General features: G+C 33.7%; 1 protein-coding gene and 1 pseudogene across 1 annotated transcript; both read right to left on the bottom strand.

The window, feature by feature from the left end:
* Positions 1-6,560: 6,560 nt before the first annotated feature.
* On the bottom strand, positions 6,561-9,046 carry LOC104889130 (putative germin-like protein 2-1). The gene is made up of 2 exons (XM_010674276.4): positions 8,785-9,046; positions 6,561-7,387 (listed from the first exon to the last, which is right to left on the bottom strand). Exons 1-2 carry the CDS (start codon positions 8,933-8,935, stop codon positions 6,795-6,797), a joined length of 744 nt encoding a protein of 247 aa, XP_010672578.2. The 5' UTR covers positions 8,936-9,046; the 3' UTR covers positions 6,561-6,794.
* Positions 9,047-16,776: 7,730 nt separating this feature from the next.
* On the bottom strand, positions 16,777-21,700 carry LOC125499471 (germin-like protein 4-1; annotated as a pseudogene).
* Between the last annotated feature and the right edge of the window lie 2,634 nt (positions 21,701-24,334).

The raw sequence follows: 24,334 nt of genomic DNA, 5'->3' as shown, positions 1-24,334 counted from the left end.
TGGTAATTAGTATTAATCTTGTTGTTACCATTATAAATGTCATTGTTATCATTATATTAAGTTATTTTGCTGTTATTAAATAATAGAAAATTAAAAGCCACGTGTTAAGAACATAAGATTGACGCAAAGATAAGAAATACATAAAATAGATAGCTCAAATTCATGAAAACGAAACTACTAAGTTCGGATTACATTTCAAAATAAGCTAAGTGTGAGATAACAATATAAATTTGGATTAGGTATACCTCTTCCTACCGATTCCAAATCTCTCTAACTATTTGAAGTTGCATGCTATTTATTTCTTTTTTGCGCAAGTTATAGTTGTTTGTATATCTTATTTTATTTTATATGAAAAAAAAGAGTTGAGTCTGCCGACTTCTCAAGTGTGAAACATTTTTTTAAGGGAAAGTGTGAAACATTGTATAATTAAGTGCTCTTATAAATTAATGACTTGAGTTATATAATTATTTTTAGTAATAATTATTATTATTATGATTATAATTATTATTGTTGTTCTTATAATAATGATAATAATAATTATTATTATTAATAATAAAAGTTATAATAGAAATAAAATGATAATAATAGTAATACTATAAAGAAGATCTTATATATAATGTATTGCATAATAATGAATTACAAAGTAATAATATAATAGTAATAATATATTTTATAAATGATAAGATCTTGTAGATCAGATAAGAAAAAATAAGTTCAGATCAGATAAGTTCAGATCAGAAAATTTTAGGTGAACTGAACATAGCCTTAGTGGGGGCTCTGCTTGAAAATGCAAAATCTCAAACCGGTGTATTAAGCAGATGCACACCCCCCCCCCCTCCACCCAATTGAGAACCTCTTGGTAAGATAAAAGATTTTTACTAGACCAATAGTTATCGCAAGTCATTCAGTCTAATTATACAGGTTAATGCACTACAAAACAAAGCTCGTATAGCAACAAAAAGTTAGGGACGGATTAAAATCCGTCCCTAAATTAGGGACGGATTGTAGGATCCGTCTCTAATTAGGGACGGATACACAAAGCCATCCCTAACTAGCGACGGATCCTAAAATCCGTCCCTAAATTTAGGGACGGATCCAGAAATCCGTCCCTAAACAATTAGTTCCTTAAACTTAGGGAAAACAATTGCCTTTAATGGGAAAAATTAGGGACGGAAATGAAAAACCGTAGCTAATATAGCTACGGAAATGAAAAACCGTAGCTAATTTAGCTACAGAAATGAAAATCCGTAGCTAATTTAGCTACGGAAATCAAAATCCGTAGCTAATTTAGCAATTTTAAGGACTTTCTACGAACTTTCACAAAACAATTTGATTTTGAAATCCGTCCCTGAATTAGCGACAGATTGTCAAATCCGTCCCTAATTTAGCTACGGATTTTAGAATCCGTCGCTAATTCTTCCAGTACATATAAACAGTTTAACAAGTTCGTATGCAGAGTAATTGGTTGGACCTTTAGCTTATGACTTTGAGGTTACGAGTTCGATTCCGGGGAAGAGCGCATCCAGTTCGATTACGAGTAGGGACGAATAACAGTTAAATCCGTCGCTAGAAATTGGTGATTACAGTTAAATTTAGGGACGGAAATGAAAATCCGTAGCTAAATTTAGCTACGGATTTTCATTTCCGTAGCTAAATTAGCTACGGATTTCAAAATCCGTAGCTAAATTTAACTACGGATTTTTATTTCCGTCCCTAAATTTAGCTACGGATTTTATTTTCCGTCCCTAATTTAGGGACAGATTTAAATTCCGTCCCTAATTTAGGGACGGAATACAAAGTTCCGTCGCTAAATTGATTTAGCGACGAAGGTTCTAGGGACGGACATAATCCGTCCCTAAATCCGTCGCTAATTCAATTTAGCGACGGATTTTGCCTATTTTAGCGACGGATTCTGTCCGTTGCTAAAACGAGTTTTTTTTGTAGTGATGCTTGAGAGTAAGAAAATTAAGGAAATCCCTATACCCAAGCACAAGTAGGTAGTGGGGCTCAAACTTGTGGGTCCCTCAATTTCGTTTTCTCTATCTCTCCATATAATATGGGTCCCTCAATTTCGTTTTCTCTATCTCTCTCCTTTTCAACCCAATACGTTTCATTAAAAATAAAATGGAAGAAATATGACAATTCTATAAGAAACGAACGGAATGACAATTTAGAATCCAAAAATTTTAGCATACACTTCTGTATATTCGTGACCATGGTACACCCAAGATTTTTTTTTTCCTCATTGCTCATTTGAAATCAGATCGGATCAGAAAAAATAAGTTTAGATCAGAGCAGAAAAAATAAGATCAGATCAGGTCAGATTAGATCAGACTAGATCAGATCAGATCAGATCAAATCATGCTTATATTTAAAAACTCATTATTACTATTAAATATCTTTCATTACATATTAGTAAAAATTATAATAATTGAATATTAATAAAGTACTCATTGAGACGAATCAAAAAAGACCCCACATGACTATATTTTTTCTTATATATTGAGAAAATCTAAAAGATTCTCTCTAATTGTGAATAGTGTCAAGATTCTAAGTGAGAATATAAAAAGATACAAAGGGAGTATTATTATTTACTAGTACATTTGTTCAAAAGGATTATTATTATTGTTGTTGTACTTATTAATTATTAATATTGGTAATTAGTATTAATCTTGTTGTTACCATTATAAATGTCATTGTTATCATTATATTAAGTTATTTTGCTGTTATTAAATAATAGAAAATTAAAAGCCACGTGTTAAGAACATAAGATTGACGCAAAGATAAGAAATACATAAAATATGATAGCTCAAATTCATGAAACGAAACTACTAAGTTCGGATTACATTTCAAAATAAGCTAAGTGTGAGATACACAATATAAATTTGATTAGGTATACCTCTTCCTACCGATTCCAAATCTCTCTAACTATTTGAAGTTGCATGCTATTTATTTCTTTTTTGCGCAAGTTATAGTTGTTTGTATATCTTATTTTATTTTATATGAAAAAAAAGAGTTGAGTCTGCCGACTTCTCAAGTGTGAAACATTTTTTTAAGGGAAAGTGTGAAACATTGTATAATTAAGTGCTCTTATAAATTAATGACTTGAGTTATATAATTATTTTTAGTAATAATTATTATTTATGATTATAATTATTATTGTTGTTCTTATAATAATGATAATAATAATTATTATTATTAATAATAAAAGTTATAATAGAAATAAAATGATAATAATAGTAATACTATAAAGAAGATCTTATATATAATGTATTGCATAATAATGAATTACAAAGTAATAATATAATAGTAATAATATATTTTATAAATGATAAGATCTTGTAGATCAGATAAGAAAAATAAGTTCAGATCAGATAAGTTCAGATCAGAAAATTTTAGGTGAACTGAACATAGCCTTAGTGGGGGCTCTGCTTGAAAATGCAAAATCTCAAACCGGTGTATTAAGCAGATGCACACCCCCCCCCCTCCACCCAATTGAGAACCTCTTGGTAAGATAAAAGATTTTTACTAGACCAATAGTTATCGCAAGTCATTCAGTCTAATTATACAGGTTAATGCACTACAAAACAAAGCTCGTATAGCAACAAAAAGTTAGGGACGGATTAAAATCCGTCCCTAAATTAGGGACGGATTGTAGGATCCGTCTCTAATTAGGGACGGATACACAAAGCCATCCCTAACTAGCGACGGATCCTAAAATCCGTCCCTAAATTTAGGGACGGATCCAGAAATCCGTCCCTAAACAATTAGTTCCTTAAACTTAGGGGAAAACAATTGCCTTTAATGGGAAAAATTAGGGACGGAAATGAAAAACCGTAGCTAATATAGCTACGGAAATGAAAAACCGTAGCTAATTTAGCTACAGAAATGAAAATCCGTAGCTAATTTAGCTACGGAAATCAAAATCCGTAGCTAATTTAGCAATTTTAAGGACTTTCTACGAACTTTCACAAAACAATTTGATTTTGAAATCCGTCCCTGAATTAGCGACAGATTGTCAAATCCGTCCCTAATTTAGCTACGGATTTTAGAATCCGTCGCTAATTCTTCCAGTACATATAAACAGTTTAACAAGTTCGTATGCAGAGTAATTGGTTGGACCTTTAGCTTATGACTTTGAGGTTACGAGTTCGATTCCGGGGAAGAGCGCATCCAGTTCGATTACGAGTAGGGACGAATAACAGTTAAATCCGTCGCTAGAAATTGGTGATTACAGTTAAATTTAGGGACGGAAATGAAAATCCGTAGCTAAATTTAGCTACGGATTTTCATTTCCGTAGCTAAATTAGCTACGGATTTCAAAATCCGTAGCTAAATTTAACTACGGATTTTATTTCCGTCCCTAAATTTAGCTACGGATTTTATTTTCCGTCCCTAATTTAGGGACAGATTTAAATTCCGTCCCTAATTTAGGGACGGAATACAAAGTTCCGTCGCTAAATTGATTTAGCGACGAAGGTTCTAGGGACGGACATAATCCGTCCCTAAATCCGTCGCTAATTCAATTTAGCGACGGATTTTGCCTATTTAGCGACGGATTCTGTCCGTTGCTAAAACGAGTTTTTTTTGTAGTGATGCTTGAGAGTAAGAAAATTAAGGAAATCCCTATACCCAAGCACAAGTAGGTAGTGGGGCTCAAACTTGTGACCTCAAAGTTACAAGGTGAGTTTTCCACCACCTCCACCAAGCAAGCTTAGTGCTACGGACGCACATATTAGTAGGCTAGTGATTATGTTATATAGATTAGTTTATAAATGTGATATTATAGTTTATAAATTTTACTTTATATATGTCGGAAGTTCAACAATTCTCAATCCAATATTCTTGCAAAGTAAGAGAGGAAAAAGTAAGAGAAAATTCATTGTTCTAGATGGAAGAAAAAGCAAGTATCTCCCTTGTTTAAATATGAAAGTTTTTTAGAATATCTTATTTAGTAATGGGCTAAAAAGATTGGTGTTATTCTAGTATGAACACTAGACCAAATACAAGAGGGGAGGGGGTGAATTGTAGTTCAGGGAAAATTTTGGAATTTAATTAAATTGCAGAATATAAATAAAGTATAATGAAAGAGAAAATGCACACAAGATCATTACAAGGAAAACTTCCTAGGCCCAATAGGAAGAAGAACCTTGACCCCAAGGGATTTTGACTCAATACTTCTCTCAATATAATAGACCAAAAGACTCTCTTTACAACCTATTATTGGACCCTTCTCTGTTCCTCTAGGAACTTGTTCTAGTCACTCAGTTCTCCTTCAACTGATGGCACTCACTTGACTTCACTCGAAGTCTTCTCTTTTCTCTCTCTTGATTACAAGAATATTCTCAGAGATTTCTCTCATCCAAACACTATGAATATTACAATGTATGTCTTGTAAGTGAAGAACAAAATACAAAAAAAAGTCGTTAATTCTTTGAACAAGTCTTCCTCTATAAATAGCTGATGCAACGGTTATAATTCTTCAGCTGGAAATCCACGTATTCTTCAGCTACAATGTAGGCACTCTTGATCCATGATCTTGCGCCATATAACCCACGATCTTAGCAACAATTATTTACCCCACTATAGTTAATGGAAATATCTCGTAGGTTGTTGGCAATTTTCATGCGCTGCTTCCCACACTTTTAGCCATGTTGTATTCAACCTATACAACACTCAACAACTTTGCATCTAATAATAGAAACTCTTTTTTATAAAGATTCTCAATTACTAGATTTATTAACCATATCATAAAATTCAAAGGTGCATGAATAATATCTTGAAAAGATTAAATAATTAATATTTTCAAAAGATTCTCAATTACTAGATTTAGAGTTTGTCTTGTAAGAGACCGCCTACTTTTAAATTAAAATTAGGTAATGGTAAGCCCAAAATTAAGAAGAGAATTAGCCCAATAGTGAGTAGGTTAATTTCATTTGGTGACTAGTTTAATTCATTTAGTAACTAGGTCTACTTTTATATTAAAATTAGACCGTCTCTTTTAATAATTTTTGCTAGATTTATTATCCATATCATAAAATTCAAGGGTGCATGAAGAATTTCTGTATCAGGTTCACTAGTTTAATTGTTGAATATTAATAAGGTGGAAGAGTTTGATTTATATAATAGATATTACTAAACAATTATCAACATTCAAGTTTTAAAATATTATAAGGATAACTATTAGGATGAAATTTATGTTTTTATTTTTTCTTTATGATTGTGTCAATCAAGTTATATGGTCAATTTAATTTTTGATCCTAGTTTTTCCACACATATGTAAGAAGAAAAAATCATTCTCCTTAATTTAATATTTAAATAAAATTTCAAATTTAATTTCATTGTTAACTTGTTCAATATGTATGGCAAGTAGGAAAAAGAAAAAATTATGTTATATATGATAATTTAAATTTATTAATGATATATCTGATATTTTGTGAGTGGACACCATCTTCCACCTCCTTCACTTATATAATACTCATTAGGTAATCCAAATTTTATGCGAGCTAAATCCAGTTCATTTACAGAACACATTATATACAACACTGAGACAGAAGTAATTAACACAAATCAGAAAAACATTGTAATCCTTTTATTCAAACCATTTATACAAGCTTAGGATATCAAGCGAATAGTACATAATTGAGAGCCAATTCACACAAAGGTAATTAAAGCTATAAGTAAAATTATCATGACATGGTACGATATATATATGTGTGTGTGTGTGTGTGTGAGGGATTTTGGTGATACTTGCCACGCACATGGTACTCTTCAACATATGTAAGCCAAATTAATCAAGCAACATCAGTTAAGAGTTTAAGAATAGATCTTCCAGTGTTGATTGATATGTTTTGACCTGAAAACTGAGATCGAAGTTGCTGAATCACCATCTCATCTACCTGAAACGCTTGGGTAAGTACATCATCCAAAATTTGTGGCGTAGTTCCAAAGACACCATTAGCAACATTAACTCGTCCAGGAAATTGGCTCCCAAAAGAGGCAATAGCAAGAGCATCTGTCTTGCCAAGATTAAGCTGGAAGTGGATTAAGCCTTGAGGGAAAACAATCATGTCACCCTTTCTCAACACCGTGTCGAAAAGCTTGTAATCGGTGGTGACAATGCCGGCATATAAAGTCCCCTCTAGCACCGCGAATATCTCAGAACCACGAGGGTGCAAATGAGGTGTGTTTAGGCCAAAGGACGCAAAGTCTACACGAGCCATGGCTACACCTAATGTGTTAAGTGCTGGAAATCGATTGACATCTACTAGTGTGGCTTCTGCTCTTTGAGTGTTGTTTGTGTCTGAGGGAATATTAAACCCTTTGTATAAGAAATCGTCGATTGTCACGTCTTTTGGGTTCTTGCAGAATTTTCCATTTACAAACACTGCGAAAAAAGTTTAGATATTTGAGTTAGGATTTGATTCATATGGTTTTATAAGAGTTGCATAAAAAGTAAGCTGAAGAAAATTTATTGCTTATATTGTTAGACATGATATCAAAATAAGCTACCAGAAACAGCTAACCAATGAACTATATAAAGTTGTTTCTATGCACTATTAATTGCTAGAATCAGCGCCGACTCGAACAATATGGAGACATGTGCTAATATTAAAAAATATATTAAGAAATAGGCCCCTGTATGAAAAAAAATAAAAGAAACAACAAAAATATGCAAGTGAAACAAATAACAAACATGCATCAAACTAAGTTTTTCTCTTCAAAATATTTTGATACAATACAAGAAGAGTTTAATTCAACAAATTTACAGACATTTTGACCATCAGCTTCAAGTCTTTTGCGTTCAATTTTTTTTTTTTTTTCAATTTGAAGGCCCCTTTAAAATTGAGGCCCTGTTCAAACCATATCCCCACTTTGGACATGCTAAGGGCCGGACTTGGCTAGAATCTAGCGTTCGAGATAAGAAAAAAATTATTCATTATCGTGGTTTTAAGTGTATGTATTAGCCCCCTTCAAAAATATATATAATAGTCATAACTCGCAAGGTGATAAACATCATATTTACTTAGACATACTAATTTTGAAATTAAGAGAATATAACCTTTTTTTTCTATTGTCAACTCCAAAAACGAGCCTTACTTTTTGTGATAAACATCATATTTAGGTCAACAAGCTCTAACTTATATCGTGATTAAACCCAAAAAAAATGCAAAAAAGAGTAATCTTTAGTACAAAGTTAGCACGAGTATACAGAAGTATGTAATACTCTCTCTGTAAAAAAATTTATCTTGCTCACTCTTGAATATTTTTATCAAAGTTAGAAAACAATGGCCATATTTAGTGATGATTATTATATATGAAATAATTTAGTTATACAAATATTAACGACTAGATATGTGCATTGGAGACTGTGCAAAAGTGAGTAAGCAAAAATATACAACAGGAGTACCTAACTAGTTACACTCACTTCGTTTCTATTTGTTTTTTCTACTTTAACCTTTTTTTTCTCTCTCAAAGATATTCCAAATAGAGACGGAAGAAGTACGTGATATCTCAGAAGGAACTTATGCGGTAAGAGCACCCCAAACCTTGGTCCCTATGATTTTAAAAGAGTGAATAAATGGTTGACACTTTACGATGTTCAACCTATATTTTGGATATAGTATTTGACATCCTCCCAAAATTTCACAGAGCTCATGGAAATGGAAAGTGCAAAAGATTGTAAAAATTTTCATAGGAAAGATATTAATATATTTACAAAAATATATACTAATAGATCATCCAAAAAAAGGATCAAAATGTGAAAAGAGAAGAATTATGAACCTGCTGAATCAGGGTCATTTACACCCACACAAAAATCCTGTAGGAGACCAGGATCAGAGGCCGAAGCCACGTAAATTTGAGAAGTAAAGCTCATTGCAAAGACCATGCACAAAGCTAAAGTAGCCAAGATTGCATGATTATTGTTCTCCATTAATTTGACGAAGTAACAAGTAGGTAAAACTACAACTTTTTATGATTTAATTTGCTTTAAATAGGACTATATAGGAGTATGTTGTCGATCTCTTTTTTTTCACTTTGAGGTTAGAACATTAACGCAATCGCCTTTTTATAGACCACAGTCGGCGCAGTTATTAATCAATGAAAATAAAAAGTCATCTCATAGCACGCACCAGCTGACCCTAACATAGGAATAAATTGATTGGATAAGAAAGCACGAAAAATTGAGATTGGAGATACTTCCTTCCAACATGTGTGGAGTTGATATTTCATAGAGTTTGACCTTGACAGGATGGATCAAGGGACGGCTAAGAGTATACTCCCTCCGTCCCAATTTATTTGCTACATTTTGTCATTTAGGGGTATCTCAATTTATTTGCTACATTTGCAAATATTTCCATATATAGTATACATAGGTCCCACACTTTATTTACAAATTTGTCATCACTCCCTTCTTGATTTTGTAAATGTTTCCATATATAATACATAGGTCCCACAATTTACCTATTTGCTTTTTTGTTAATTCCATTTATGTCAATGGTCCCCACTCCCTCCTTGGTCTTTGTGAAAAAGTGCTTGTAGCAGATAAATTGGGACGGAGGGAGTATTACATTACTGCTAAAAAAAAGTACGGTATTGGCATTAAAACCACTTGGTGACAAGGTAGTTTACATTCTCCATTTAACTTCTAGTAGAATAAAAATTTTTAACATAATTAAGAGTGAAAGTTATTTGGATAAAATTCGAGACTCAATCTAATGTAAACCAAATTAGTAATACGAGTTCGACTCGAACTATGTTCAAATTGAACTCGGATCGAGTTTTTTGAAAAATTGAATTTTCTAATTGGTTTGGATTGTTGATGATTGGATTCAATAATCCAAAATAATTGAATATTTATAATCCATGTGTTGTGTGTTTGTATATTTGGATTGAGCATAAATTTTTTTATAAATTAGATTATTTATGGGTTTGTATGCATTATCAGCTTTTAAAAATGAATTTTTATGGGATTGTATGAAGTACTTTTATTATCTAACACTTTTTTTTTGATACTCGTGCCCAAATTATTTCAACAAAAAAAACGAGTTTAAAATTTGGAGATTTTGAATTTGATCCAATCTAAAAATTCGGATTAGATTGATTTCGATTCAAACTCTGATTGGTCGTCTGAATTTGGATTGGAAAATTGAAATCCATATTTTAATTCCGATTAGATTGGACAAGGCCTACGTCCAAACCGTACACTGAACTTTAACCCTAATGATAATGGTACCTAGTACTCATTAAAATTTCTAATTAAAGAAATATTGAGCAAACCAAAAATTGAAACATTTAAAAGGACTAATCCTATGTGATGATATTATGTGATTGATGCGGAAGTTTATCTGGGTAGTATAATTTAGCAATATAGAACTAATTTATCGTTAAATTGAATTAACTCCTTTTAATATATATAGAACGCTATAAAAGAGTATAATTTAAACGATATTTCGTCGCAGATGTAGAGAGATTGACCTTTTAATAGCTTTAGCAATTAATTAGGGATATGTTTTCTTCAACTGAATTTATCTAAACGAGACTTAATTTGTATAGTTAGACCTGATTAGTCCTAATTTTATCTTATATTTACATTTGACTGAACCTGCTCATACTTTAAAAAAGAACCTTTTTTAAAGGTGAAAAGAACGCACTTTAAGTCGTGGTACATAATATATTTTTTCATAAGGATATACACCCTCCGTTTTCCTAAAATCTATCCATAGTGATCGAACTTATATTAACTTTGACCATCTTTTATACTTCCTCCATATCAAATTAAATACAACAGTTTCTAAAAATGGATGTTTCAAATTAAATGCAACACTTTCCTTCTTTCTATTTTTGATATGATTTTTACTCCCGAAATTACCAAAATGTCCTTATTAAAAAACTAGAACACATATTATATTACCCAAATCAAATTAATTACAAACCTAATCAAAATTAAACTATCTAAATTAATCTACCCACCACCCACAACTAACCACCATTTCTCTCTCCTCCATCCTCTCATCATCATTTTCTCCATCCCTACTTACACCACCACTCAAACTTTTTTTGCTTCACCACCACCATCATCATCACCATCCTCCATCATTATCCACCACCACCATCCTCCATCACCATCCTCCATCATTATCCACCACCACCATATTCATCACCATTATCCTCCAATACCATTTTCTGTCCTCCACCCACCACCACCATCATCACCATTCTCGTCGGTGACCTTCATACTCCACCTTCGATCTCCTTCCCCACCATTCCAAAACCATCGACATCCTCTAGATTCGATCGCTTTCTCTAACCACACAACCACCCTACCACCTTCGATATTGTCGTTCTCTTACCTCCATCCTCCTTCGTTCTCTCTCTCTCTTCGATCTTTTTATCTCGTTTTGGTGGTGTTGTGGAGGTGGAATGGGTTTTGGGTGGTGGGGGTAGTCGGAAGGTAGTTTTGGGCTTTGAATTTTGGGTGTGTGTTTTGATTTGGGTTTTTGGTTGATTTAGGCAGCAGGAAGGTGTTTTAATGGTGGTGGTGTTTCGGTGGTGGCGTTTCGGTGGTGGTGAAGTTTCGGTGGTACTGGTGATACTAGTGGTGCTCCGGCGGTGGTGGTGGCAGTAAGTAGTGGTACTGGTGGTACTACGCCGACGGTAGTGGTGGTAGTAGGTACTGGTAGTGGCGGCATTAGGTGTTGCTTGGTCCCACCTCATATCTCCAATTAAACTTAATTACATGCCCTCACCTTTTTCTAATCTCACCCAAAGAAATTTTGCCTAAAAGTCCGTGTCCATTGAATTGTTGCGTTTAATTTGATACGGAGGAAGTAGTTTATATATAAAAAAATATCAAAATCTGACTAGCTTGGTTGTTAGGCTCACTTTAATGTGTTTTTTCACAAAATTAAAATTTTATAATATTATATCAATAAAAACAATTCTTTTAAAAAGATTTCACATAAAATAGAGAAGTATTTTACTAATTTCAGAAAAGATGGAATAAAAGATACTCCCTCTATATTATTTTATCTTTTCTACTTTGACTTTACACGTTTGCCAATGCACTTATTCTACATTAAATATCTTTCATTACATATTAGTAAAATTTATAAATAATAATAAAGTACTCATTGAGACGAATCAAACAAGACATCCCCCCCCACATGACTATATTTTTTCTTATATATTGAAAAAAATCTAAAAGATTCCCTCTAACTGTGAATAATGTCAAGATTCTAAGTGAGAAAGATAAAAAAAAAAATAAAAATTACAGAGGGAGCAGGGGCGGATTATTGTTGGGGCGGGTGGGGACTTGGCCCCCCATAAATGTATAAGATAAATTGAGTAAATTGTAATTTATGTCACAAAATAAAGATTGTTACCCTTTGAGTTATTCTATGTTAGCCTATTAGGCAACCAATGATATAAAAAGTTTGAGGGATAAAAGAGTAAAGTAACTGCAAACTAGTGTGAATACATTTATTGCTCTTTGAGTTACTTTATAGAGAACCAACCAGTCAAAAAATTGAGGGGTTAAAAGGTAAAAAATGAGTGCTCCCTTTGTATTTTTTTTTTATCTTTCCTACTTTGACTTTGCACGTTTGTCAATGCACTTATTCTACATTAAATATCTTTCATTTCATATTAGTAAAAATTATAATAATTGAATAGTAATAATAAAATACTTATTGAGATGAATCAAACAAGACCCCATACATGACTATACTTTTTTCTTATATAATGAGAAAAATCTAAAAAAACCTCTCTGATTATGAATTGTGTCAAGATTCTACGTGAGAAAGATAAAACGATACAGATGGAGTACTAAATAGTATAGACACATTTATTGCAACATAAAAGTAATTGAAAATTTAATTGATAAATTATATTATTTATAGAAAGATTCAAAGTAGTAACAATATATTTAAATTTTTTAATGGTGAATACAGACACAATAAAAGACAACGAAGAGAGTATTATATTATATTATATTTATTTTTAATATTAATATTAATAATTATTATATTCATTAAAATTAAAATTATTATTATTATTTTTATTATTTTAGTTCAATTCAAATCAAATTCTCTCAATCTAAAAAAACGAAGCCTTACAGTACTTCCATAATAGATCCTACTCATAATAATCAAAATCCTAAAAATCAATATGGAATATATACTACTAATATTCATCATTTTCTAATGTCTAGTAAAAACAAATATCTCAATTCTCAACTACCATGTATCGTACGTGCTCATATATTAAGATAGAAAAAATAACTAGTCTTCCAAATCTTACTAATCAAGGATATTCAATCCAATAACCAGCCTTTTCCTTCTTGCGTGATTGTTTTATTCTTTGTGTACCAATTCTATACCAATTAATTTAATTTGCTTTATTTTTTTTTAATATTTAAAAATAAGTGTAAGGTCTTGCACTCTTGGTAGCTAGTTGCATGACGCCATGAACCAAGCACTAAGAAAGACTAGCAAACATTTTAAACATAAAAAGTTGGACTGAAGATTTAAATATGTTCTTTTTTAATGAAGATTTTTTTAAGCTACACCACAAGGCATATGTTAAGAGTATCAAAATTTCTATATAATATATTATTATACAAAAAAGTTTCCATTTCAAAATCCAAACAAATTATAGTTTTTACCCGATTATCACTATATTTTTAGTATTTATTTATATTTATTATCACTAGATAGAATCTTGTTGAATAATTTTCGTTGATAATGATATCTTGAAAATTTTAATCTATGCCTTGTGACATATGTTTGAAAAGTCCTTTAATCAATATTAATAAAACACTCCACCATTTCTTATACCATTATAGAGTTTTCAGCAAGTTTATGTATGAATTTACTTGCTAAAGTATATATTTCCTCCGTTCTGTTTTAAATAAAACGTAGGGTCATGATATAGGATTTAGAAGATGAGGGAGATAGAAAGAAAGAAAAAGATGGACTCGTGTGATGAGAGAAGTGAATACCAAATTAAATAAAGTAACAGTTTATTTATTTTGAAATGATCTAAAATGGTAAGTGTTTTATTTATCTCTATTATATAAGAGAAGGGGGGAGCAATGGTGTCATCTTTTGAAATACCTATTTTACCCCCCCTTCCCATTCTAAATTACAAATTCACATACAAATTAAAGGGGGCTTCAAACAAAAATACCAAAAATATAATTATAACGAACACTCACAAGTCAACTAAAATCATAAAATTGCATAATTTACGTTATGCAAATCACTAAAATGAGGAAACTTTATAAAAACTTAAAAATTCAATTACAAATTACAATCTATGAAAAAATTGACTTGAAATCAAAGTGTCCACTTTCTTTACAACTTATGAAGTACTATACTTAATTCAAAAATCAACTAAAAAATTATAATATTAGAAATCATAAATAAATTCAATAAAATTTCTATTTTGTTCATAGAATTTAACTTTGAAAAGTAAAAAAAAAAACAAAAAAAATGATGAGAGACTTAAGTGACAGAAACTAAACCAATCAAATTTTGCAACTAAAAACAATTATACTTTGTATGTCTAATGTTCAAATTTTGACTCTTATGCCGAAGAAAATCGAGTTCCTGTTTCAAAAAATATTCAAGCACACATCGCGTGCAAAAAATTCTAGTTATACATATACGGGTTGGATTCTATTGAGAACCCTTTTATGGTGAGATTCACTAAAAATCAGCAAAAACTTCCACTAGTAGAATAAATGCTATTTGCTGCAGTGGTATTGCTGCGGTTTTACCCATACGCAGTAATATATCACGTAAAAAGAAAAGAAAAAACAAAAAATAACCATATTGCTGCGGTTTCGGCCGAAAACCGCAACAATATATTTTCAACGGATTTTTTTTTGAAACTTTTTGACTATTTGACCAAATATATTGCTGCGGTTTCTAGAAAGAACCGCATACAATATATTAAAATAATATTAAAAAATATTATTTTAACCTATTGCTGCGGTTCCTAAAAAAACCGCAGTAATATGATTTTAATATAATAACAAAACGGCCCAAGTAGGGTATCCCCTCTCTCTCTCCTCCTCTCTTCCTCCCATCTTTTTCACGCCTCCTCTCATCTTCTCTCACTTCTCTCTCTCCTCTAACCCTCTCAGTTACGCCACGCCTCCTCTCATCTTCTCTCTCTTCTCCCCTCATCTTCTCTCTCTCCTCTAACCCTCTCAATCACGCCGGACGTCCTTCGAAATCAACGTCGTCTTTCGAAATCGCAAAACTCGCAAGTTCGACGTTGATTTCGAAAAGTCCCTCGCCAAAATCGCAAGGTCTTTCAACGAGGTTGGCGTTGATTTCGACGAATTCGCAAGTCCCTCGCCAAACTCGCAAGGTCTTTCGACGAGGTCGACCGTTCATTGTTTTCGTTCGGTATTCGTTCATAAGGTCGCCAGATTGCTATTTGCTATTTGATTTCATAAGATTCGCAAGGTCGACCGTTTATTGCTATTTGCTCGCCAGATTCATAAGGTCGTCGTCGACCGTTCGGTTTTCGTTCGTTGCTCAACAGTTCGCCAGATTCAAGTACTCGTTTTGGGTCGCCGTTGGTTGTGTTCCTCCAATTTGTTGGTTGTTTTCGAATTTCTACTGTAATTATGTACAATTTGTCAATTTTTCAGTTTTAGTTGTAAGTGTTTTTTTTTTTCATTTTACTTTTAAATTTATTGTATTATTTATGTAACTAGTTTTTTTTATCGTTATATATTGATATTATTTATATGTCATTTCATTTTCAATTCATATGCAAATTTTGTGGATAGTGGATTTTTTTGTTACCGGATTTTTATTTTTCAAATGTGATTGCAAAATGAAAAAAAAAATTTTTTTTTTTGGTTACCAGGACCTATTGCTGCGGTTTGGGCCCAAAACTGCAGCAATAGTTTGACATATTGCTGCGATTTTGGCCCAAAATCGCAACAATACTCTGTTAAATATGTAATACATAAAAATATTGTTGCGGTTTGGCCTAAAAACGCAGCAATATTTGTAGATATTGCTGCGGTTTAAAACTACAGCAATATTATTAATACCTATTGCTGCCCCTTTAATTGCTGCGCGCCCAAAACCGCAGCAATATAGCAATTTTTAACCGCAGCAAATAGCATTTATTCTACTAGTGTTCTAAACCGAGCAAAAAAAAATAATAAATGTGCAAATAAAAGTTTAAAATGTGTAGAAAACATGAAATGTGTAAAAACGTAAAATGAGCACAAAATTGTAAAATGGGAAAAACGTAAAATAAGCATAAAAAAGTTATGAGCAAAAGCGTAAAATGAGAAACACATAAAATAAGCAAAAAAAGTTGTGAAATGAGCATAAAAATGTTAAATAAGCAAAAACATAAAATGAGCAAAAACATTATGAAATGAGCGAAATCTTCGTAAAGTGAGGACGATTAAGCGGCTCTCACAATTCTCACCATAAGGGTGCTTCTGATCATATGAACTTAAACCCCACCCATCCACCCACCCCAAATCCACCGACACACACATGCACATGCGCATGCACACGCGCACCCATACACGAAAAATCCATTTATTATTTTAGAGAATAAGCAATATCTGAAAACTAATTCATTATTACTGATAAGTGGTTATGGATTAATACATGTACATCACAACTCCAACAAAAAATCTATAATAAGTATGCTAAAGAATCTATATCATCATCTAAGAACATTAAGAAATGATCATCATATGCTAAAGAATCACCATACAACATTAAGATCTATAATAAGTATAAAATGTTATTATTTATTAAAGTCATGGTAACTTATATAGGTGATATACAACTCCAACAAAAATTGCCATCACCAATAACAATAGCATAGCCTTAAAAAAAATCTTAAGGCTCACTAAATTAAGATAATAGTACCGTAAACAACATATTAATTCTTCATTACCACTTAATTTGCTCCAACTACACCATCCAAAGAATTGAATTAGCTTTATGAAGTAAACTGAGATAACAACCTTAGAACCGTCCTCTTGGCATCGGTTACGTTATCTTTCGAATACTGAGCTCGAAATTGCTCAATTGCGTTCTCATTCACTTGAAATGCCTTGGTAAGAACATCATCAAAAATAGGTGGTGTACTTCCAAAAATACTATTAGCAACATTTACTCGTCCAGGATTTTGGCTGCCAAATGAGGCAATTGCCACAGCATTGTCTCCCAGATTGAGTTGAAAGTGGATTAAACTTGTGGAAGACGATTACATCGCCCTTCTTAACAATGGTGTCGTAGAGCTTGTTTTTATGGTCACAAATCCGGATATAGGGTGCCCTCTAACACCGCGAACATCTCCGAACCTAGAGGATGAAAATGCGGAGTGTTAAGACCAAAGGGTCCGAAGTCTACACGAGCGATGGAAACCCCTAGTGTGTTTACTGCGGGGCATAGGTTGATGTCGACTAGTGTGGCATTTGCTCCTTGAGTGTTGTTTGTGTCTCCGGGTATGTTAAACCCTTTGTACAAGAAATCATTTATTGTCACGTACTTTGGATCCTTGCAAAATTTTCCATTAGTGAATGTTGTAATAGAAAAGGGAATCACTTAGCATAAGGATAGGTATATACAACAAAAATACTATGGTGATAATTTTTTTTAAGGGTATCTATACTAATATATCAAAAGGCGTGCGTAAATCAGGAACGGTGACACGTGGCGCTCTCCATAGGGAGTTTTAGTTCACGTAATCCATGTACAATAAAAAAAAAATAGAAACTGCATAGTATAGGTTTTGATCTTGTGACCTCAAGTTCATGTACTAAAGTTTTAACCACTAGACCAAGTTGTATTTAGTGCTATCATATCAAAGTACAATATTAATAAATGAAATTTTTCTTACCCGGGGCATAGCCTGGGCCTAATAACTAGTTATAGTGTTATTAACAGCTTTGTTTGAGGAAGCATTTTAGTTACCTTAAATGATAAGTTGCTAACATATTTAGGTGTTAAATGAATAGTAGTGTCCTGGTGAGTAACTTAAATAAAATTTCAAGTGGTTAAAATGACTTAGATGATAAGTTAAATTTTTACCTTTTTAAAAAGTGACTGGCTGGAATTTTGATAATCTTCTTAAAATTTTGATAACAACTAATTTTGTCAAAATATTTATTAACTTAAGCAACTAATTTTGCCGAACAAATAAACTCACTAGCTACCTTATAGTTCCGATACCTTGTCAGTTCAACTTTATCTTATTAGTTTCAGTTAACTTATCAATTTTAATTTATTTTCATCTAATATTGCTAAACATAGCCAACTTATTACTCATACATTAAACCTAATGACCTCTAATAATTTTGTTATGTACTACACCATAGTAAATACATGAATAATGTACTCCCTCCCTCAAATAATTATTTTTTGATATCTCAGGTCAATTTTTTATAAATTAAATTCTCATCAACATATAAATATCTTATACAAATATAATAAAAATAGTAATGATTAAAGTATTACTTGAAATTAAAAGTCACATACTTTTCTGCTCTAAAAGAAATGAAAAATTATCATTTTAGGTCGTTTTAAATTAATAAAACGTGATTTTATTTGGTTTTCTCTTCTTTCTATTTCTCTCCATACACAACAAGAATGTTAGGGTTTAGCGTCCGACAAAATCGGACGGTAAAAATGCGGAATCGGACGCTAAACATATTAGCGTCCGATAACGGACGCTAAACAGCTGATGCAAAACACCTGGTCGCTAATGGCAAGATTAGCGTCCGATAAACGGACGCTAAAATATACCGACCGCTTTTCGACAACTAGCGTCCGATTTTGCTGCTGACGCCAACTAGCGTCCGTCTTTCCCGGCGGACGGTATTTAGCGTCCGTTTCCAGAAGCGGACGCTAGTTAGCGTCGGCTTCAGCGGACGGTAAATTACGTCCTCTGCCAGAGGCGGACGCTAGTTGGTCCAATAAGTTTTTGCGGACGTTAATCTCCAAATGGCGGACGCTAATTCCTTTTTTTTTTTTTTTAAATAATTGTAATTTAATAGTTTTTAACCTGTTTCGTTTTCCAATCAAATATATATTCAAGCTGTCCGCTAATGCGCCAAATTCTGCACTAATGACCTGTTTACATTAAATATAACTTCATAAATACACTAATATAAATTCATACATACATAAAATAAGTTAACGGTTTTAACTAAATTATATGTTTTCACGTTCCGAAATATAAACAAGATAGTGCAAGCTAATGTAGGATCCTAAGTCGCACACGCATCACCACCGCCGGTGGGGGGTCTCGAGGCCCGGGAGGGGGAAAGAACCACCACACTGGCTCATCATCTGGCTGTATGTCTCCATAGTGGCCCTCATCTGCGTCAGGTACTCACATACACCCTGCGATCCTCCTCTCTCTCCCTTTGCCTGCGATGCGTTCCTCTTCTATCACCTTCTGCATCCGCTCACTTCTCTTTGCATCTCGGCTCTCTCTTCCTCAAACTTCGAAGACAACTGAGAATACATGGAAGGAGTGCAACTGGAGGACGAACTACCTCCTCCCCTCGAAGACCTCTCAAAATAGAGGTCTGCACTCGTCCCCAAACCAGGAACCCACCCTTTCTTTCTGCCACCAACAGTCTCAAAGAAAATCTGGTTCGGGCCTTGGTTTCACCTCTTTCTTCACATTGAGCAAGAGTTTTGTCATAACTTTCCTGCAAGAATGGATTAAGCAAGTTTAATACACTTATCCAATGAAAATGAGAGAAACTAAGCCATTTCGAGCCATTTTTGGGTTTCATGTTCCTATAATCCTACCTCTATGCCTATTCCAAGTTCTATTGCTTATGCAAGTCCTAGAATACTCATTTAAACTTTCTACTACTTGGTTGTATGATTCTAAGCAAGTTTAAGACACTTAGCCAATCAATATGAGAAAAACTAATTATTTCGAGCTTTTTTTGGGTTTCATGTTCCTATAATCCTACCTCTATGCCTATTCCAAGTTCTTATTGCTTATGCAAGTCCTAGAATACTCATTTAAACTTTCTACTACTTGGTTGTATGATTCTAAGCAAGTTTAAGACACTTAGCCAATGAAAATGATAGAAAACTAAGCTATTTCGAGCCCTTTTTTGGGTTTCATGTTCCTATAATTCTACCTCTATGCCTTTCCAAGTTCTTATTGCTTATGCAAGTCCTAGAATACTCATTTAAACTTTCTACTACTTGGTTGTATGATTCTAAGCAAGTTTAAGACACTTAGCCAATGAAAATGATAGAAACTAAGCTATTTCGAGCCCTTTTTTGGGTTTCATGTTCCTATAATTCTACCTCTATGCCTATTCCAAGTTCTTATTGCTTATGCAAGTCCTAGAATACTCATTTAAACTTTCTACTACTTGGTTGTATGATTCTAAGCAAGTTTAATACACTTAGCCAATGAAAATGATAGAAACTAAGCCATTTCGAGCCCTTTTTTGGGTTTCATGTTCCTATAATCCTACCTCTATGCCTATTCCAAGTTCTTATTGCTTATGCAAGTCCTAGAATACTCATTTAAACTTTCTACTACTTGGTTGTATGATTCTAAGCAAGTTTAAGACACTTAGCCAATCAATATAGAAAAACTAAGCTATTTCGAGCCTTTTTGGTTTCATGTTCCTATAATCCTACCTCAATACCTATTCCAAGTTCTATTGCTTATGCAAGTCCTAGAATACTCATTTAAACTTTCTACTACTTGGTTGTATGATTCTAAGCAAGTTTAATACACTTAGCCAATGAAAATGATAGAAACTAAGCTATTTCGAGCCCTTTTTGGGTTTCATGTTCCTATAATCCTACCTCTATGCCTATTCCAAGTTCTTATTGCTTATGCAAGTCCTAGAATACTCATTTAAACTTTCTACTACTTGGTTGTATGATTCTAAGCAAGTTTAAGACACTTAGCCAATCAATATGAGAAAAACTAAGCTATTTCGAGCTTTTTTTGGGTTTCATGTTCCTATAATCCTACCTCTATGCCTATTCCAAGTTCTTATTGCTTATGCAAGTCCTAGAATACTCATTTAAACTTTCTACTACTTGGTTGTATGATTCTAAGCAAGTTTAATACACTTAGCCAATCAATATGAGAAAAACTAAGCTATTTCGAGCCTTTTTTGGGTTTCATGTTCCTATAATCCTACCTCTATGCCTATTCCAAGTTTAAGACACTTACCTTGATTTTTTGGACTTTGTCGTTGATCGGAACCTTCTTTCCAGACTCATCCTTCATGTGTGTATCCATGAACAAGTCCACAGCGGAAGGCAGCATCCCTCCACGCTGTGCGGCCTACACGTTCAAAGACATTAATTAAATCAAGTTTTTGTATTAAATGTATTCAAACAAGTTACACTTACCAATCTCTTGGCGCGCTCTGCTGAGGAAATAGAACCCTGGACATGAGAAGGAGGTACGCTGCTGGTCAAGTCACCTCCTCGCCGGTTCTTGCTAGCCTTCTGAGATCGTGCTTTGAAATCCTTGTCTTGAGCATTCTTCATCATCTGCTCGTGAATGCTCAGAGACAACCATGTCGGACAAACACCACCCTTCTTCTTTACTATCGAGTGGTGATTATCTTTCAATCGTTTCGCCATTTTCCTGTCGTATGTAGATCTCACTTGGGATTGAAGTTCCTCCCTCCATTTATATGAGCCCTACATGGATATAAGAAACCAATCATAAAGAGTTACTTTACATATTATAAACTTAAGTATAAAGATATAGTTTACATATATAAGAAAACTAAGCACAACGAGTTAATATTTTTACATATTATAAACTTAACAAAGATGATTTCACCTTGAAAATTGAGAACCAAAGGTTTTTTGTATCGTCATCAACCTGCGAATAGTTCCTCCATGGATGATGGAAATGTTGCTTGAAGCATTTAGTCATGTTGCGAATGACTCCATTGTCTCAAACCTGATCAAAAGCAATTAAAACCAAGTGAATAACACCAATAAAATCTATTAAAAGTAATAAAGTATTACGCTCATAATATAACTTACCAAAGTCCATTGGGATCCAACTCCTTTTTGTTGTCACCTACCCCAGCCTCATGATTATCCTTGTCTCTCTCCAACTCGCCATCACGCTCAGGCTGAGGCTCACTACCCCCATCACGAGGACCACCTCCGGATCCGGTACCTGATGACATCTGCAAAAGCTTGAAAGTAATCACATATTATAATCAATAAACTATGAAATTAATCATAAACATATTATAAAACCGTAGTACAAAATATTGAAAATCACATAATTAATCAATTTGGAAAAAGCTTCAAATTAAAAACATATTAAATGACTAAAACACATATAATAAAAATAAATAATATGTCTTACACATAGAGATCTGCACTAGCGATAAAGACAAACATATTGTCTTACAACAAAAGCAAACTACATAAGGTAACAAAATACACTAAACGTCATCAAACAAATCATCCTCGTCATCATCCTCGTCACTCAAATCACCAGCCTCGTCGCTGCTTTCATAATCACTTGGTTCTCCTTGTTCATTCGGCGCCTCAAATTCCATGATCTCATCATTATTGTTGTCGTCACCAGCATCATAATCTGGTATCTCATCTGGAGCACAAAGAACTGCAGCGGTATCAACTCTTTCCTCCTGGAGAACATCCAAATCAACCGGGCATCAACTTCGGACCTTGCCTTCGTTTTAAACACAGCCCACCATTGCAGTTTATCCCTCCTAAGACTGGGATACGGCGCGTAGTATACTTGGCTAACTTGGTACGACAATACAAATGGATCATATTTTGGGTATTTCTTGGTGTGATTGACTTCCACAAGTTTGTATTGTTCATGAATGTTCATACCCTTGTCCGAGTCCATCCAATTGCACTTGAACAAAATTGTCTTATAAACAGCCAAATTACCATGGTACACCAGTTCAATAACCTCCTCCAAAATGCCAAAGTAATCAGCTCTATCAGCAGCTTGTACACATACACCATAGTTCATAGTTGACTTATTCTTGCCATATTCCTGTGTATGAAAGTTATACCAACTTTTGCTTCATAAGGCAAGTGAACCGGCAAGTGCTCCATTGAATTAAAAAATGATGGAGGAAAGATTTTTTCCAACTTGCATAAGATCTCAGCGATGTTGTTCTCTAAGCGCTTCATCTCACTGACTTTGATTGTGGACGCACACAAGTCTCGAAAGAATTGACTTATTTCGGTTATCGCCTTCCAAACATGCAAAGGAAGCAATTCTTTTAGACCAACCGGCAACAGCCTCTCCATGAATACATGACAGTCATGGCTCTTCAATCCTTGCAATTTACTGCAACTAAGATCCACGCATCTACTCAAGTTCGATGCAAAGCCATCTGGAAACTTCAAATCACGTACCCACTCTCAAAATACCTTTTTCTGAGCCTTGTCGAGTGTGTAAGGTGCTTTAGGCTTGGCCAAATTCCCCACACCATCATCAACAAGCTCCAGTTCCCGACGTTTGCAAACATTAGCCATATCCTTTCTTGCACTAAGGGTGTCTGAAGTTTGACCCTTCACATCCATCACAGTGTTAATGAGTTGGTCGAAAAAATTCTTCTCAACATGCATGACATCTAAGTTGTGACGGATAATCAAATCTTTCCAATATGGAAGCTCCCACAAAATATTCTGTTTCAACCAACCTTTTTTATCCTTCTTCAATCGGTTCAGCGCCTCGGGACCATCAGTTGCTTTAGGTAAGTCCTTCACGCACTGCCACAGTTCCTCTCCAGACATTATGTGAGGAGCTACGCCATTCTCAACCTTATTCTTACAAAAAGCAGTCTTATTCCTTCGAAATGGGTGGTCAGAATGAAGAAATTGTCGATGACAATCGAACCATGTCACTTTACCCCCATGTTCAAGCCAGAATGCCTTGCTTTTCTCCATGCAATAAGGACATGCCTTCTTTCCAGCAGTAGACCATCCGGACAACATACCATACGCAGGAAAGTCACTAATTGTCCAAAGCAACGATGCTCGAAGGTTGAAATTTTGCTTCCTTGAAACATCATAGGTCGTAGCCCCAATATGCCACAACTGCTTCAACTCTTCAACTAGAGGCTGCATAAACACATCCAAGTTTCCTTTGGGATTTTTAGGTCCCGGAACGAGCAAAGAAAGAAACATGAATGGTTTCTTCATGCACATGGATGGAGGCAAATTGTATGGTGTGAGGATAACTGGCCAGCATGAATATTGCCCTCCAAACTTACCATATGGAGAAAATCCATCGGTGCACAGCCCGAGTCTAACATTTCGAG

Source organism: Beta vulgaris, chromosome 1 (assembly GCF_026745355.1).
Source record: "Beta vulgaris subsp. vulgaris cultivar EL10 chromosome 1, EL10.2, whole genome shotgun sequence".
Lineage (NCBI taxonomy): Eukaryota > Viridiplantae > Streptophyta > Magnoliopsida > Caryophyllales > Amaranthaceae > Beta > Beta vulgaris.
This window is presented reverse-complemented; position numbering and strand designations above follow the sequence as displayed.